Source organism: Cryptomeria japonica, chromosome 7 (genome assembly GCF_030272615.1).
Source record: "Cryptomeria japonica chromosome 7, Sugi_1.0, whole genome shotgun sequence".
In the NCBI taxonomy this organism is placed as follows: Eukaryota; Viridiplantae; Streptophyta; class Pinopsida; order Cupressales; family Cupressaceae; genus Cryptomeria; species Cryptomeria japonica.
Window position 1 is genome coordinate 523,237,709 of NC_081411.1, and position 18,655 is coordinate 523,256,363.

General features: G+C 34.4%; 1 protein-coding gene across 4 annotated transcripts in view; it reads left to right on the forward strand.

Annotated features, from left to right (window-relative positions):
- Positions 1 to 18,061, forward strand: part of LOC131061651 (probable protein phosphatase 2C member 13, mitochondrial) — a 101,769-nt gene extending 83,708 nt beyond the window's left edge. For all 4 annotated transcript variants that reach the window (XM_057995446.2, XM_057995447.2, XM_057995449.2 and 1 more), the window contains 4 exons: positions 11,777 to 11,863; positions 12,174 to 12,265; positions 17,501 to 17,575; positions 17,735 to 18,061. In XM_057995446.2, coding sequence (XP_057851429.1) covers positions 11,777 to 11,863; positions 12,174 to 12,265; positions 17,501 to 17,575; positions 17,735 to 17,866 — 386 coding nt within the window. In that variant the 3' untranslated portion in view covers positions 17,867 to 18,061. The remainder of the gene's footprint in view (positions 1 to 11,776; positions 11,864 to 12,173; positions 12,266 to 17,500; positions 17,576 to 17,734) is intronic.
- Positions 18,062 to 18,655: the final 594 nt, after the last annotated feature.

Sequence of the window (18,655 nt, forward strand, 5' to 3'; positions counted from 1 at the left end):
AAAACAGAAAACTGCTAACATTTATATGCCAAAAGAGGTAGACCATGTGCAAATAAAATATGTTCCAGTTCGAATAATTATTTTCCGAAAAAATTAACAAGTTCTGTGCAGATCGAAAGTAGCAGTCTGAAGATTGCTTTCTTAATAATTTAGTCTATGTGATTACCAACTTGTAAGTATATATACGTATCCATTTATCTATTTGCTGCATTGTTATCTTATATATGGATCGCTGTATATACTTAACTTTATGTATTGATGCAGATTTAGAATGCTAGCCTTCCCATCTTTGCTTTATGAAGATGATTACTGCCTGATACATTAACTCCTTTGATCTAAGATCACAGAAAATCATGAAGGCATAGAAAAAAGACTATTTTCTGAACATTGACACTGTTTAATCTTCTTTCTTGGCAGGAGCATGACATTGACTTGGTCAAAATAATCAGGAAAACTTTCCAAATTGAAAGTGGTCAAAAGTCAAACAAAATCACCACAAAAACTGATCAACATATATGCAGAAGATCTTGTAAATCACAGTGTCTGATCACAGAACTATAATCTAGTCAAGTTTGAGAACATAGAAATCATTATCTGAGAGTGAAATTCCACCAACTTTTTGACATCAATGGCATATAGACCAACAATATGTTAGATATTTTGTCATTGATGTCAAGTGGTTTTTGTCAAGCTTGTGCTATTCAAGCTTGAGGATTACAAAGTAATTTTGGATCGAGTCTGAAGTGCCTTTTGAGCTACTGTATATTCATTAGATTTTCTGAATTTTAGTTGAGCTGTTTGAGTGAGCTGGCTGGTTGCCTACTTCAGCTACTTGGTTGGTTGGTTGGTTGAGGTGCTTGGGTGCTTGGTTGAGCTGGCTGGTTGTGTGCTTCAGCTGTGTACTTGCTTGCTTGCTTGAGCTAGTTGCCTACTTGCTTGAGCTGGTTGGGTGCATGCTTCAGCTACCTACCTGTCTACTTCACGTAGCTGTGTGTCTACTTCAGCTGGCTCCTTGTTTATTTGTTTGTGCCATGTGTCAAATCATTTGACATGTCATCTTTGTGATTGTCAAAGGAGCTATTGATACGCTTTATATTAAGTTGAACTTCAATTTTTGAGGAGAGTTTGATATATATTATTGACTCTTCAAGTGAGAGGACCAAATTAAGGCTGCCGTTACAAAGCTTCTATTACCGCTGCCTGGATATTTATTGCCATGTAAAGGAGGCGATGAATTTTTAAAAAAGGGAATCGTTTTTATTTTGGGTGCCAAAATAGATTGCATTGGCTATTTTATGTGCCAGCATGGATAATTAATTAATGCAAGAGGTCATGCTTGTGAATTCGATTTGTGCAAGATGTTATGGTTTCAGATTTGTGCGTTTTGAAGGCGTTTTCAGAAATATTCGTATTTTTGGTTGATACATGTCCTTTTCGGAGTGGGTTCAAAATGGGGTGCTGGAGCTATTAAAATATTTCATGTCCGTATTTTTGGAGAATCCGTTTGTTGGAAGTGGAAACACTCTAAGAGGGGGGGGGTGAATTAGAGTGAATAGATTTCTTTCTAATTAAAAATAACTAGAAAATACAGTCACAATACAACACTAAAACAATATTCAAAAACATTCAAATAGATTGTTCTATTGAGGAGTAACAATCATTATTAATGCTTTAACGAAAATCTGAAAATTACCAGAGTGCTGCAATTAACGGAAATCTGAAAATTACTAGAGTGCTGCAATAAAACCCACTGCCATATAAAACAGATTTATGTAACATAAACATGTATCAGAGCTTGACAAGAATATGATAAACTGAAATGTACAAAACAATGAGACATCACATGACACAATTATTTTTCCTGAGTGGAAAACCCTCATGGGGTAGAAAAACCACTCGAACCTGTTTTTCATTAACATCAAATCTTCAACTCTGTTACATCTGTTTTCATAGGAGCACCAACTCCTTCCACTATATTGCCTTTGTTAAGCCCAGAAACTCAAATATCATCTGCAACACTATAGATATACAAAAACTTTTCTGTTTTTAAGAGATTTTCTATTTGAATTTTTCAATCCCGACTCCTTGCTTTAAGCAAAGAAAATATATATATAGATAGAACAATGAAGCCATCCTTCATTCATGAACATCACCAACTCAAGGTCATCACCTCCTTGAGTTGGGGTTAACCCAACCGCTGTAACTGAAAAACTAAAAACAAATGAAGAAGATTCCTCTTTCAGTGAACCCAAGACAGTAAAACTGAAGACTTCCTTATTTACTTTGGTTTGCATCTTAAAATGCAAATAAAAGTAATTAAACAATGTAGCTGTCCAGAAATATACGCAAGTAATAGAAAATAATAGCCTTTATTCTTCATTTCCAAAATCAAAGAATCCTTGCAAGATACCAAAGATTTACCTGTTCCAACTGTAAAGGTAAAAACTGAGCAGTGTTTGAAATAAAACTCACGTTCTTTTGCACTTTTACAATGGTGCCTGGAAAACAAATAAACCCACTGCATCTTGAAAAAAACTACCAAGAAAAAAAATTGTCTGAGAAAGTGCTATGATGTTGGCTAGGGTTTGAAAAATTTCAAAGCGATGAAGAAAATATCTTGGCTTAATTCTTTTGTATTCGAAAACCAAAATACTTTGCCAAAATAAAAAGATCTTTGAAGTCCCGAGCAATAAAAACATAAAGTCATTAAAAAACTTTCAATAATTAATTCTGTTTTGAGATCCGCATAATTTGTGCCACATCATCTTATTCATCCACATCACTGTCCAGGTCAAATCAAATACCTTCAGTAAGACTAATAAAACAAGATGGTCATGTGTTGTAAAATATCTGCCACAACCAATGAGATTCAACTAATCAAGTGAATCATCCAAGAGCAATTTTGTCATCAAGGACAACACAGAAGAGAAGTCAACAAACTCCCCCTTTGTCCTTGATGGCAAAAACAAGGCCATCCAAATAGACTGAAAGAAACCACAGTCCAAATGCCAAACTATGTACCAAGTTTCAAATGCTAACCTGTCTGTGAATCAATTGCCAAACTCTGTGAACCAAATGCATGCCAAACTGAATGCACCACAATTGCCAAACTCTGTGAACCAAATGCATGCCAAACTGAATGCACCATAACTGAAACAACTGTAAATGCCAAACTTTGTGAATCAAATGCATAATAATATTCTCCCCCTTTTTTGTCTCAAGGACAAAGGGAAAGAGACAAGAATAATCAAAATCAGCTACAAGATATAGCAGAGAGCAACGGGCAAGGAGAGCAGTGATAAGCTGCTGGTGGAGAGCAAGGCTCCCCCTAAGGCAATGATCAAGTTAATGAAGTAGAGATTGAGAGACAACTCCCAATCGAGATCGTAGTTGTTCAAACACGTCTTTTGCCAAAGGTTTGGTAAAAATATCTGCCACCTGTGCTTGAGTAGGAACATATTGCACTGAAACCTCATTAGCCAAGACTTTCTCACGAAGAAAATGAAATTTAATGGCTATATGCTTGGTGTGGGAATGCATAACTGGATTCTTAGATAGATTAATGGCACTAGTATTATCACAAAGAATGGAGATGGGTTTAGGAGCAGTAATACCCATATTTGAAAGTGTTTGAGCCATCTAGAGAAGTTGAGTACAACATGATGTAGCTGCAATATATTCAGCCTCGGTTGTTGACAATGAAACAGAATCTTGCTTTTTACTTTGCCAGGCTACAAGATGGTCACCAAGGAAAAATGCTGCACCACTTGTGCTCTTTCTGTCATCTAGACAACCAGCCCAATCAACATCAGTAAAAGCTAGTAATGTAAAGTCATTGTTGCGAGGATACCAAAGACCATAGTCTAGAGTACCCTGAATGTATTTAAAAATCCTTTTAACAGCATTAAGATGAGACTGTTTAGGTGTTGACTGAAATCGTGAAACCATACAAACAACTTGCATTAAATCTGGTCTAGAGGCTGTTAAGTACAATAGACTACCAATCATTGATCTGTATGCAGATTGATCAACATCAGGTGAATCATCAGACTTAGATAACTTACAACCAGTCATCATAGGAGTACTAATTGGATGACAATCATCCATCTGAAATTTTTTAAGCATCTCTTTAGCATACTTGGTTTGTGATAAAAATAATCCTTGTTTAAGCTGTGAAACTTGAAGACCAAGGAAAAATGTTAGTTCTCCTAGCATTGACATCTCAAATTCTGATTCCATTAATCTAGAAAATTTCTTGGATAAAGCATCATTGTTGCAACCAAAAATAATATCGTCAACATAAACTTCAACCACAAGAATATCATCACCTTCAGTTTTGACATACAAATTGCTGTCAACACCACCTCTAGTGAACCCATTGGCTGTTAAATGTGCATCCAATCTGGAATACTAAGCTCTAGGAGCTTGTTTAAGACCATAGAGGGCCTTTTTCAACCTGTAGACAAATTCAGGATTGTCCTTTGATATAAAACCTTCAGGTTGTTCCATGTAAACCTCTTCATCTAAGTACCCATTCAAGAAAGTTGTTTTTACGTCCATTTGATAAACTTTGAAATTTTTAAAACAAGAATAAGCCAAGAAAATTCTAATGCACTCAATACGAGCAACTGGAGCATAAGTTTCACCAAAGTCTATACCTTCTTGTTGAGCATACCCTTTGCACACAAAGCGTGCTTTATTTCGTACCACTTTACCAGACTCATCTAGTTTGTTCCTGAAAATCCATTTGCCACCAATCACATTTTTATTATCAAGTCTTGGAACCAACTCCCAATTTTTATTTTTCTCAATCTGATTGATTTCATCCTGCATTGCTTTCAACCAACAATCATCATTTAAAGCATCATCAACATTTGTAGGCTCAAACTCAGTTACTAAATAGAAATGTTCAGCGATTTGAGCTTGTTCTTCAATCTTAGCTTTCCTTCTAGTTAATATTCCTGCATCTCTATCTCCATTAATTAGAGTTTGAGGATGCCTTTTAGTGATAATCCTAGAAGGTGTGCATTGAGGTGTGGTTTTGTCAGAACTTGATGCAATTTCCTGTTGAGAATTATCTACTACTACAACAGATTCAGGAGTTTTATCAAGTGTTAACATGGGTTCTTCCTCAATATCCCGCACACGACTGTTATCCAGAAACACCTTCTCATCAAAAGTAACATTTATTGTTTCAACAATTTTATTGAGTCTTAAATTGAAGCATTTATAAGCTTTGCTATGTGTAGAGTATCCTAAAAATATGCCTTCATCTGATTTAGACTGAAAACTACCCAAATTTTCATCATTTTTTTTAATAAAACATTTGCAACCAAAAATTTTGAAGTATTTAATTGTAGCAGAATGACCATACCATAGTTCATATGGAGTGAAATTAGATTTCACTCTGATTTAAACCCTGTTTAAGATGTAAACAGCTGTATGAACAGCTTCTTTCCAGAATCTATCAGGTAATTTGGCTTCATCTAACATTGTTCTAGCCATCTCTTTTACTGTTCTATTTTTTCTTTCAACCACCCCATTTTGTTGAGTTGTTCTAGCAGCAGCATACTGCCTTTTAATGCCATGATTTTCACAATATTCAACGAACTCTTGTGATGTAAACTCGCCTCCTTTATCTGACCTCAAACATTTAAGTTTGAAATCTGATTCTTTTTCAACCATTTTGCGAAAAATTTTAAATCTTTCAAAAGCTTCTGATTTATGTCTGAGAAAGGTTACCCAAACCATTCTAGTGAAGTCATCAACAAATAACATGAAGTATTTTTCACCATTAATAGATCTTGTCCTCGTAGGACCACATAGATCGGTGTGCACTAGTTGTAAAGGTTTAGTAGAAGAATGTTCCTTTGATTTAAAACTCACTTTTGTTTGCTTTCCTTTGATACACCCTGAACAAACAATATTTTCTGGTTTATTAAGCACTGGTAAACCTCTCACATTTCCAAATTTGCTGATTCTAACCAGATTATCAAAATTTATGTGCCCTAACCGTTTATGCCACAACCAGTTATCTTTAACTTGACCCATATGACACATACCTTCATTTCTTTCATAATTAGATGAGTCAAGAAGGTTATATATATTGCCATGTGTCCTTAATCCTGTTGCAACAGTTTTGCCAGATTTGGTTTTGATTGCACAACCTTGTGAATTGAATGAAACATTGTATCCACTATCATAGATTTGACTAACACTTTAAAGGTTATGTTTAAGGCCTTCTACATAATATACATCATGAAGAGGTGTATCATCATTAAGAAGTAAAGATCCTCTACCTTTTATTTGAATCCGAGAATTGTCACCAAACTTCACAAAACCACCAACATGATCTTCAAGTTTTAAGAACTTGTCTTTATCCCCTATCATGTGGTTAGAACAACCACTATCAACAACCCATAAAGTTTTCTTACTAGAGAGAAAAGCAGTTTGAACTAGCATGGATTGTTCAACGTTCTGGACTTGTTTAGGTCTCCAAACCTTTTCTGTAGTTGGTTTGCTTTGCTTGCACTGTCTAGAAGTATGACCAATTATTTTACATTTGAAACACCTGATCATATTAGAAAAACCAAAGTATTGTTTATGACCAAATCTTGGTGTTCTGGACATCATAAATTTACATGTGCTCACTTTGTGACCAAATCTGTTACAGAAGAAGCAATATCCATTGAAAAATGAGTTAAATCTGAAATTGTTCCACTTGTTTTCAACTAGTTGCTTTTTGCTATCAGTTTTTACATTTTGATCTGTAGAATTTGAGCATTCACCTGTGACATCAATCTGTTTTTGTTTCCATAGCATATTATGCAAGTGAATGGTTCTTTCATGATCTTCAACTTGTTTTTTTTGAGAGTTAATCTGCTGTTTGAGTGCTTGAATCTCCTTTTCGTTATCAGAAATCACTGATCTGAGATTTCCTATAACTCTTTTAGAGTCATCTAATTCAGTTTGCAGAGAAATAGTCAAATTATCTGAACTTTTCTCCTGAGAGGAAATAAGTTTCTTGAGTTTTTTAATTTCTTGAAGAGCACAAAGCAGTTCACCTTCAAGATTTATCTCACAATTCTCTGAATCAGATTGACTATTCAATTTACTAACCATTTTATTGTTTGCAGTTTTAGAAGAATCAATTTCAGCCATGAATAAGGTTTCTCCTTCATCACCTAGAGAGTCATCTGACTCATCGTCAGAGTCTTCTTTGCTGAATAGACTTTTTTTCTTCTTGAAGTTGTTAAAGTTGAATTTCTTCTTAGGACTGAAAACCTTTTTCTTATAGAGTTTTTCACTTTGATCATCATCATTGTTTTGTTCAGCATAAGGACATTGGGCTGCAAAATGACCAGCTTTGCCACAAGCAAAGCATTTCAGAGGCAGTTTACTTCTATATTTCTTTTTGAGCTTTCTTACTAAGAGAGCCTCTAAAGAATCAGATAATTCCGATTCACTATCTTCATTCTCTTTCTTCTCCGTTTTGAAGGCTGATTCTTTTAATGACGAACTAGCACTGTCAACTTTATTAGTTCTCATTTCAAATGCAGTCAAGGTTCCTTGAAGATCATCTAGGGTAAGCTTATTGAAGTCTTTCTTTTCTTCAAGGGCAGAAACTTTAGTTTCACATTTAGGCAATAAAGTTCTAATCACTTTCTTAACCACTGTGAATTCATCAACCTCTTCACCTAATCCTCTCATCCCATTTACAACTTCATCAATCCTTAGAAAGTATTCAGCAACTTTTTCATCATCTTTCATTCTCATTTTCTCAAATTGAGTTTTGAGGGTGAGTATTTTTGACTGTTTGACTTTTTCATTTCCTTATAAATATTTTCTAGTTTTTCCCAAATATCATGTGCAGATTTGCAATGCATAATTTTAACAAAGACATCTTTGGTCAAGCCACACAAGATGGCATGTTTGGCTTTAGCATTCATTTCATATTGTTTTTTCTCATCAACAGTAGTAGGTATGGTAGCAGGTACAGTGTACTTACTACATACTATATTCCATACATCAAGGTCTATAGAAATCAGATATGTTTCCATTCTAATTTTCCAGAACACATAATCGGTTCCATCAAATAATGGAGCTCTAGTAATAGAAGACCCCTCTTGAACATTTGACATGATGAAAGACTTCCAAGACCAGGATCTATCCTACGAAAGATCTAATGCAGGACCCTATGCTCTGATACCACTTGTTGGAAGTGGAAACACTCTAAGAGGGGGGGGTGAATTAGAGTGAATAGATTTCTTTCTAATTAAAAATAACTAGAAGATACAGTCACAATACAACACTAAAACAAATTTCAAAAACATTGAAATAGATTGTTCTATCGAGGAGTAACAATCATTATTAATGCTTTAACGAAAATCTGAAAATTACCAGAGTGCTGCAATTAATGGAAATCTGAAAATTACTAGAGTGCTGCAATAAAACCCACTACCATATAAAACAGATTTATGTAACATAAACATGTATCAGAGCTTGACAAGAATATGATAAACTAAAATGCACAAACCAATGAGACATCACATGACACAATTATTTTCCTGAGTGGAAAACCCTCATGGGGTAGAAAAACCACTCAAACCTGTTTTTCATTAACATCAAATCTTCAACTCTGTTACATTTGTTTTCATAGGAGCACCAACTCCTTCCACTATACTGCCTTTGTTAAGCCCATAAACTCAAATATCATCTGCAACACTGTAGATATACAAAAACTTTTCTGTTTTTAGGAGATTTTCTATTTGAATTTTTCAATCCCGACTCCTTGCTTTAAGCAAAGAAAATATATATATATAGATAGAACAATGAAGCCATCCTTCATTCGTGAACATCACCAACTCAAGGTCATCACCTCCTTGAGTTGGGGTTAACCCAACCGCTGTAACTGAAAAACTAAAAAAAAATGAAGAAGATTCCTCTTTCAGTGAACCCAAGACGGTAAAACTGAAAACTTCCTTATTTACTTTGGTTTGCATCTTAAAATGCAAATAAAAGTAATTAAACAATGTAGCTGTCCAGAAATATACGCAAGTAACAGAAAATAATAGCCTTATTCTTCATTTCCAAAATCAAAGAACCCTTGCAAGATACCAAAGATTTACCTGTTCCAACTGTAAAGGTAAAAACTGAGCAGTGTTTGAAATAAAACTCACGTTCTTTTGCACTTTTACAATGGTGCCTGGAAAACAAATAAACCCACCGCATCTTGAAAAAAACTACCAAGAAAAAAACACTGTCTGAGAAAGTGCTATGATGTTGGCTAGGGTTTGAAACATTTCAAAGCGATGAAGAAAATATCTTGGCTTGATTCCTTTGTATTCGAAAACCAAAATACTTTGCCAAAATAAAAAGATCTTTGAAGTCCCGGGCAATAAAAACATAAAGTCATTAAAAAACTTTCAATAAATAATTCTGTTTTGAGATCCGCATAATTTGTGCCACATCATCTTATTCATCCACATCACTGTCCAGGTCAAATCAAATACCTTCAGTAAGACTAATAAAACAAGATGGTCACGTGTTGTAAAATATCTGCCACAACCAATGAGATTCAACTAATCAAGTGAATCATCCAAGAGCAATTTTGTCATCAAGGACAACACAGAAGAGAAGTCAACACCGTTATCTTTCTTCCGGGAGTCGTATATGTTTGACTCTGCGTTTTGGTGGTGCCGTGAAAATTTATAGAGCACAATTTTTATTTCCTGAAAAGTTGCGATTGAAAATAGAGCTATTGGATGTGTTTTTCTTGTATGATTCCATCTCCCTATTTGATCGTGGTGGACGGAGTTTCGAAGCTGAAGCCTTCAAAAAAAAAGGGGAGACTTCTGGCAGACATCATATTAAATTTTGAATGCTCTCGAGATGGTGCGTGTAGTGGATTTATCGGGCTTCATTCTTTTGAACATGCGGATGATCAAAAATCGATATGGTGATTGAAGTATGTGCTGCGGAAAAATTGTCAGCAAGCTTTATGCATGTCGTGATTCCCTTTTTGGTTGAATCGTGGTTTGAGTGGATGGCGGCAGAACATAAATAATATGATTACCGTTCATGAGATGTGCGTTGAAGTTTTTCCTGCTGTCGGGAGTCATTTCTGGAATGTACGTTAATAAATTTCATGATGCTTTGACAGAGATTGTCATAAGTGCGATTCTTTTTGTGAGCGACTGGGACTTTATGGCACACAGAGATTGTAATAAAAAAAATACGTTTGATGCAGTGTGTCTAAGATTCCTTATCCACAACAATTTCTCATGCTGCCTGTGCATTAAAAATATATATCGAGCATCAGTTTCTTTTTAATAAAAGGATATGGAAGTTAAAAGATTGTTCTCTGACAGAAGGTGAAATTGTGGGCTGCAGAAATGATGTGCTGGTAAATAGGATGGAGTGGAGTGATTTAGCATGATATGTCTTCATTATATCAAAAGAGGTAAAAAAATAATAGGTTAAATTGAACAGGTACAGTATGGTAGTCATTTTAAGTGAACTGGTTTAAAGAGCTTTAAGAGAGGTTGTTACTAAAGAGCTGGATGTTACTGAATATACTTCTGAGGTTGCTGTTATTGTATTTTGCTTTAGAGTTTTGTTGATTAAAGGTGGTGATTTCTTTTGCTGCGAGGTTGGTGCCTCCATTGTAATCTCATTCGTGAGGTTGGTGCCTCTGTTGTAATCTCGGTGCTGAGTGGGGAGTTGGTGCTCTCCTTTAAGTTTTTGCATTGTGATCTGGGCTTGGAGTTTATAAAAGATTTTTGGTGCTGTGGTTTTTTTACCGGAAAGGGTTTTCCACGAGAAATTCTGTGTTTTTGTTTCATGTTATGCTTACATCTCTATGTCTAAGTCTTAAATGATTTCTTGAGTTTGCAGCTGTTTTGAAAATTTGAAACACTGATTCAGCCCCCCCCTCTCAGTGTTTCCTGTGCGCTTCTCACAATACACACCTCGGTATAAATCATTTTGGATTTTAATTGAACCATAATCTTCAATATATGGTAGTTTTTGGAGAACCTTTCTAGAAATTTTCAGCATTGTTTGTGTCTTTTAGCATGTTGCTATAATCTAAGTCACCAGGTTCGGCCAAATTTCATCCTTGAAGTTCGAAATTCGCCGAACTTTAAAACATGCCATAAAAATCGTTGAAATTCGATTTTTAAAAATTTTTTTTTATTATTTTTAATTTTTTAATTTTTTGCCTCCTCCTTCTGTTAATATTTTTTAAACTGTTTAGGCAATTTTATAGATATATTACATATATTTATTAAAAAAAATTAAAAATTACATATGGCGAATTTAATTCGAATTTTATACATTTCAAATTTTTTCCTTATCGAACTTCATTCAAATTTCAAAGTTGTCGAACTTTGAATTCGAATTCAAACCTGGTGACTTAGGCTATAATTATGAAGAGTAACAAGATGTGATAGGTTGGAGTCCTTATAGGAGGACAACATGAATGGTAGGTAACAGCTATTTATGATGGATTTGTTGATAGCTATATTCTGCATTCTTTTTTGTAGTTTGTAGAAACATGATGGACACATCCAACCGTTAACTACTTGTTTAAATAAGAATAGGAATCATTATTTTTCCTAAGTATTTGTTTGAAATTTACATTTTAACAACGAGTGTAGGGTTGACTGAAAAATAAAATCTCCGATAAATCTCCTTAAAATAATCTATTCTTGCTTTGAGTTGGTTTCCCAAATGTGGAAAAAAGTGTGAAGATTGACATGCTTTCTTGTTGCAGCCATTCCCCTTTCTGAAGATCACAAGCCTAATAGGATTGATGAACGCCAGCGCATTGAGAAAGCTGGAGGAATTGTTTTGTGGGTTGGTATGCTTCTAATCTTTTTTCATGTGCATTTAGGATTTGTATGTGATTAGTGAGAAACAGGTAATGATTCGAATCTATGCTTTTTTTGGGGCTAGCATGCAATTAGTGAACTGCATGTTATGTTTACAGATGTCAAGGATGCTATTATCATAGAATGCAAATAATTTTATTGTTCTTGGATTTATTAGCATATAATAGTTGTTTTCTGCTTCAGAACTGAGATATTTGCAAATTTGCTCAAAAGCATGTAGAGTAGCAAGTACGCTTGTCGTGCTCCTTAGACTTTAAATGATCATTGTTGTTCTTGTAGGTACATGGAGAGTAGGAGGTGTTCTTGCTGTGTCTCGTGCATTTGGCAACAGATTATTGAAACAGTATGTTGTGGCTGAACCTGAGATTCAGGTAGTTTATCTTTAAAGAGAGATACTAGAGAGCTCCAAGAAATATTTTAATATTATTTCTCGTCATCGTGTCTCATCTGCATATAATCAAGGAACATATTAATAGTAATTAAGAGTCACAATTCAAATAATTTATTGTAAATTTAGTAAACTACAAAGTAGAATCAATAAAGAATTTTATAGAACATAGCCTCTTCTCTTTGATGGTAAGTCAGTGCAATAAGAATGAATTGGAAATTGAGAAGTAACCAGTGCCTTGATCCTTATCCATGAGCAAAGATTCAAATGCTAAAACAATAAATTAGTTCAAACAATTGCTGTTATAATTCAAACATAACAACAAAAATATTTTGGGGAAAATATCAGTAAAGGAAAAGTATAAGATTTTTCCAAAAAAGTGAGATACAATCAGAAAAAAATTCAATTAAAAAAAATTTAAATAACACAAAAGGAAAAAAACCTGTGGCTTTTTAAATTTAAAGGCATTTCAATAGCTTAGACATATAGAGGATGAATAAAGTTGGGAGTTAAGCTGATGAATTGTGGAATATAGATTTTTGTCATTTATGTTCATATCACTGATTACATTGCATTGTACAATGCAGTTTTCATAGTGCATAAATAATATCTAGATGCTCACAGTTCAAACTTTCAGATACAATCTACTCTGTACAAAGTCAACTTACAAACCGAATACAATTCCAAAACTTCAGATGTAGTCAATGATTCTTGCTGCTATGAAGAGAACTACACTAGAGGGCTGCAGGTCTTAATGATGAAGCTCTTGGGTTAATTCATTCAACCGCATCACTGTCATATTTGGAATTGTATTATCTGTTTGTATAAAATTAGGCAAAATATGATAATTGTGTGCAAGCAATACTATTGATGAGGGGAGTCCATCGGTGCCTGGTGTAAGACTTTTGATTTCTGATGAATACTTTTATCATTGTGCATCATACATGTTAAATTGAGCCAAAACTATTTCAAACTGATAACCTGTTTCCGGTATATTTTCATATCATTGAAAGCTACTTGCATTATGTCAGATTCCCAGATTTGAACCTAGTCAATAATAAGTTTTGTCATGAACAAATAACAAAGAATCACTGAATTCACTTATAAAGAGATAGGGTTGTTGCTGAAATATGAAGCATTTTGTTATTAGTAGATAAATAAAATTAATAGTTCATTAAATAGTTAACGATATATTTTAATATTAGATACACCTTATAAGAGGTATGCATATGTCATTCTTGATACTCTAAATAAAAAATCTGACATGTACAACAGTTTTTGTGAGTGTACTGTTACATTCATTGCGTATCATATATTGGTAGGAACCAGATTCCCCAATTGGTTAGCTGCATGTAGTTTGAGTTGTCTATCAATGAAATCCTCTTGCATACAGGGTCACATTCTTTATCTCACACCTGATGAGTAAGTGGTTTTATCATGAAAAAATAACAAAGATGCCATTGACTAAATTATAAAGAGATACAAATGCCTGTTGATTGTTAATCTTTGTTTATATGTTGTATGTTAGTTGGTCTCCAATGTTTGCATGTAAGCTACTTGTCTGCTCAGCTGTGTGGAAAATGTTCTAGTTGCGTTGTCCAAAACTTGCTGTCACAATGGTTATATACACGTCCAAGAAATCCTTATAACCTTCACGTAGACGTCGCCCAAAACCGTAAAACGACACTACATTGTTGGGGAGGTGAGAACTGTGTGGAAACTTTGTGAGAGACATTTTTAAAGATTTAAATACGATTTAAATGCAATTGGCAGGGCAAAAATGGGTCAAAATGTTGACTGCAAATTTTTGATTAACTTGCAAGTTTTACAGGTAAACATTTGGGATTTATTGTGTGATGTCCCCAAATAAGACCCCGTCCAGTATTGTTAATATTAAGAAAGCTCCTGATATTATCTTAAAGGATTGTTGGAATGGTTTGTCTTTATGGCTTATCATTAATGGCTGTTTAAAGATATGATGGTGCAAAGACTAAAGCTAAAGAAACATGAAAGCATTATTCAAGACTTGTACATTGATGTGATGAAACACTTTCAAGTCTATCTACAGCCGTGACTATTTACAGATTCAAGATCTTAATAAGATCATTAAATCAGATGAAAGACAAGTAATACACTTGTATGCAACGATGTGTACTCCATAATGCAAAGAAATAAGAAGACATATACATCAATGATGTACTTCATCGTTGGCCATTGATCAAAAGTATAGTTTGAATATCTTTATATATAACCAATCTCATAATGACAGCAACTTTACAAGCATCAATAAAAGATAGTCATAACACAACAAATAGATACACTATTATGAATAAATGATCAATCATATGTATCCAATAAAGAAGAAGATAGTGATCAATTGATTACGAAATTGATCAATATCGATTATACTGGACGTCACAATAAGACATGCTACCAATGATTAAGATAGACTGATCATCCACCGTTAAACAGATAATGAGCATAATGGTGCGAGTGTTCAGATCAAAGGAGCCATATATACGAAGATTAGATCGATAAAAGTGATTAAGTCTACTGGCGTGATATAGCTAAACATTGACTAAAGATAATCGATGTTGTTGACAAGCGATTAAGAATTAGTTGACGGTGGTTATGAATAACCAATACCAATTATATCCAAACTCAATGACAGCGATTACTTTAAATACCATTAATGATAAACAACGATTAGAGGTAATTAGGCAGCGGATATGAGAAAGAGACTAATTGGCACCCTTCGAATAATAAATCAATTGGTGTGAAATGACATGTTGGGAAGGATACGCGTCTTATCGACATGAAAGGATGCGACTTCTCCCTCTTGCAAGGTATATGAAGGCAATCAATCACACGTCAAGGGGATTTACAGGAAGGATATAAAACCGTTCCATTATGGAATAATTACGACATATACATTCCAGTATTGGATCTTTGACGGGAGCATTGACCCTTGGGGAATTATCATAATACACCAGATAAGCCCGACAAGCATCCATTCCGGAAGCAAAATCACTATTGTTCACGTGGAGGTCTCACTGATCTAATTGGAATCATTCATGTTCATCATAGACGAGTATATAGAGCCCCTATTGAAGAGGATAGAGAGCAGTGGCCATCACTCAGTATCGTGGAAAGGATTATTAAGGTCGATCACCAATAATCATCAGTGCCTAAGGGAAGACTTTGTTTATTTAATATTTTCCAGACTTTGGGATTACGTATTATTTACATCATGGCAAGCCGTTAAGACAGTAAGAAGACGTGGTATATCCACCATTCTACTAAGCCACTGGTAGTAGAATCAGAAACAGCGTCCATCATTCGCACAGGGACAAAGGATCGAAATCAGACAAAAAGAATGGGCATAGGCATACCATACATCAGACATAAGGAAGAGGAGGCACACAAAAAGGAGGACTGATAACCTTGGCATTTGAATTACTACTGGAGGTAACTCTCTGCATATACTGTAAGGGAGGCAGCAGGTATGTACCAATACACTATATAATCACAGCATCTTGTTAATAACTATATAGTCATAGTCACAGTACATCTGTATATTCATAGATTTATGATAATGTTTCAATCATATTCACAGTATCTATGGTAATCCAGCATTATGAAAATAATGTTAATCCACTTCGTAGTACTACTGTATTTTCACAGCACTATGATAATAGTTTTAATCAGATTTATAGAATCACCGAAAATTAATATAGACATCATACAACATAATAATATAGGAAACTGAGCATACTCTAAACACTAGGAGCAATTAACCAGTATATAGATCCAAATTAATTCTAATTCATTGAAATTCTATTTATAAAGTGACAAATCTCTGCATTCCCAATCTTATTTGAATAAAGGGAATTGAGCAGATCAGATGAGAACTGTTATTAAGTTACAGGAATTGGCAGCCTCCTAATAGGGGACATTACATATTGCAATTTGCAATTAATTGAAGATTTTTCCCCATTTACTGCTTCTATTTCTAGAATCTGAATTAAACTGGGAAAGATTAGATTAAGTCTAACCTTAATGCTATAACTAATAGGTAAGTTTTTATAAACAACAGATGAGCCCATAATACCGTGATAATGATCTTCATGGAAGTTCAAACAGCTTTATGAGGTCGTCTAAGCCTTTTCTTTGACTTCATTCCCACCTGCACTGGACAAAATTGCTTCACTTTTGCTTGCGTCCTGCAAATTTGTGCATTCAATAAGGGGTTTCAACTAACTGGTGTACAGATTCATTCCAGAGAGCGTTGGGGACGTGCACCATCCCGTACCGAAGTTATTTCAACAATTTCTTGTGATTACAATTATAACGGTATCAATTAAATCAAATCAGTGGAAGTTGTTGCGGTTGCAATTTGCCACAAAGTTACTCTCACAGTCTCACTGTGTGTGCCTTTCATTATCCTCTTTTGTCATTTGTATCTTTCAATAGGGTTTGGGAGCCAATTCAATGTTTGCTCTGTGTTGTCGACTGAGTAAGAAGACGTCATTCTGGACTTGTTCTTTTAAACTCAGCTATTATGCAGATATGATACATGCAAATCTGGAAAACCTGTGCTGGAAAACTCAGAAGACATCACTCTGGACCTGGTTTTTTTAACTCAGCTGTTTTGCAGAACTGATGCATGCAAATCTGGAAAATCCGTGCTGGAAAACTGCTGATGCTTATTGCAGAACTGATCTGTCCCTCATATTTTCCTGTCCCATTATCTAAAAAATGTAGTAGTATTTTCCTCCACAAACTGTATGACTGCATAAAAACGAACTTCATGGCGATTTTAAATGAATTTCTAATTGTTACGATAAAATTTGGCAATTCTGTGACTTAGCTAGGAACCCACAAGATGCATGTCTATGTTATGCTAAATAAGGGGTGAATCTTAAACTTGCCCAGTCCTTGCACGGACTAGCATGCACATGTGGTCTGAAAAGGTCCAAAGAGAAAGGCATGACAGACCTATACTATAGACATGAGATGTGCAAATTAAACATATAACAAAACAAATTGTAAGAAAATATAAAAATGAGGTGCACCTATTGATCTTATGATGTGTAACTTATAACATTTGTTATCTTGTAAAAATGCTAATAGTTGTCAAGCTCAAGAGGTAAATCATATATGTTTTAGAGATATTTATTAGTTGGTGTTAAAACACTTAAGGTTTTGAATTCCTCAGGAAGCAGTGATCGATGATGAACTGGAGTTATTAGTTCTCGCAAGTGATGGGCTATGGGATGTAGTTACCAATGAGGTTTGTTGCTATTGTGCACTAAGGGGATGTTGCAACTTTTGAACTTTTCTCTACATCATCAGTTTTCCTTGTTTGTATGCTTTATTTATACATCTTTTCTGTTCTCATTTTTTACGAGAAATCATGTTTCATAACTGCCTTTTGCAACTTTTTGAACAGGATGCAATTTCTCTTGTTAAATCAATAGAAGACCCAGAAGTTGCAGCTAGGAAGTTGACGGAAACTGCTTATGCTAATGGGAGTGCAGATAATATCACTTGTCTTGTGGTGCGATTTCATAAGGGCAAATGAGATTTGTTTTTTCAACAGTACAAAAATTAACATAATATAAGATGCTCTTGTAATTAAAATCATAATCTGCCTCTGCACTAATAAAAACAATGAGGCATGAAAGCAAAGTGGGATGATATTGCTTTCTGGAGAGGTATATTATTATGGTGACTTTGTCACTCCATTTGAAAAATATCATGTTCTTTTTGCATTTTTTGCAATGTTTTTTGACTTGTCCTTGCGATTCTTAAGATAAAATTCTCATGTTCCAATAAAAATATTGAACCTATGGTATATTATGTAGGCATTATGAGGTTTCTTCTAGCAAACTGTGAAAAAAAAGCATCATTCTAAAGACAGATAAAACTCGAGTAGGAAGAAATAAACTTATTTTCTTTTACATAATAGCTGGGGACTAAGTGCTTCAAGTTGTTCATAAAGTTGGATAAACAATATTCATGCTGAAAAATTTCAACAATAGATCTCTTCCTAGTGATATCCTACTTTCTAGAACAACGAAGCACAATGTCTTTGATGCTAGTTTTTTTTCAGAAAGCTGATTTCTTGAAAGTTCTGGATCCAAAAGTAAAGTAATCCTTGATAACTTGTTGACTCTTGATATATACTGTTCTATCATTGAAAATTTAACTGCATGTACAACCATTTTTTGACACTGTAGATTTCATTTACTGAGCAGTTCATTTTGCAAAATGATTTGAAATTTTGATGATGACTTTATAATTTAAATGCAGTGGTATATGTATTTAATGAATATATAGTAAGTAAACTTATGAAATCCATAAATCAATA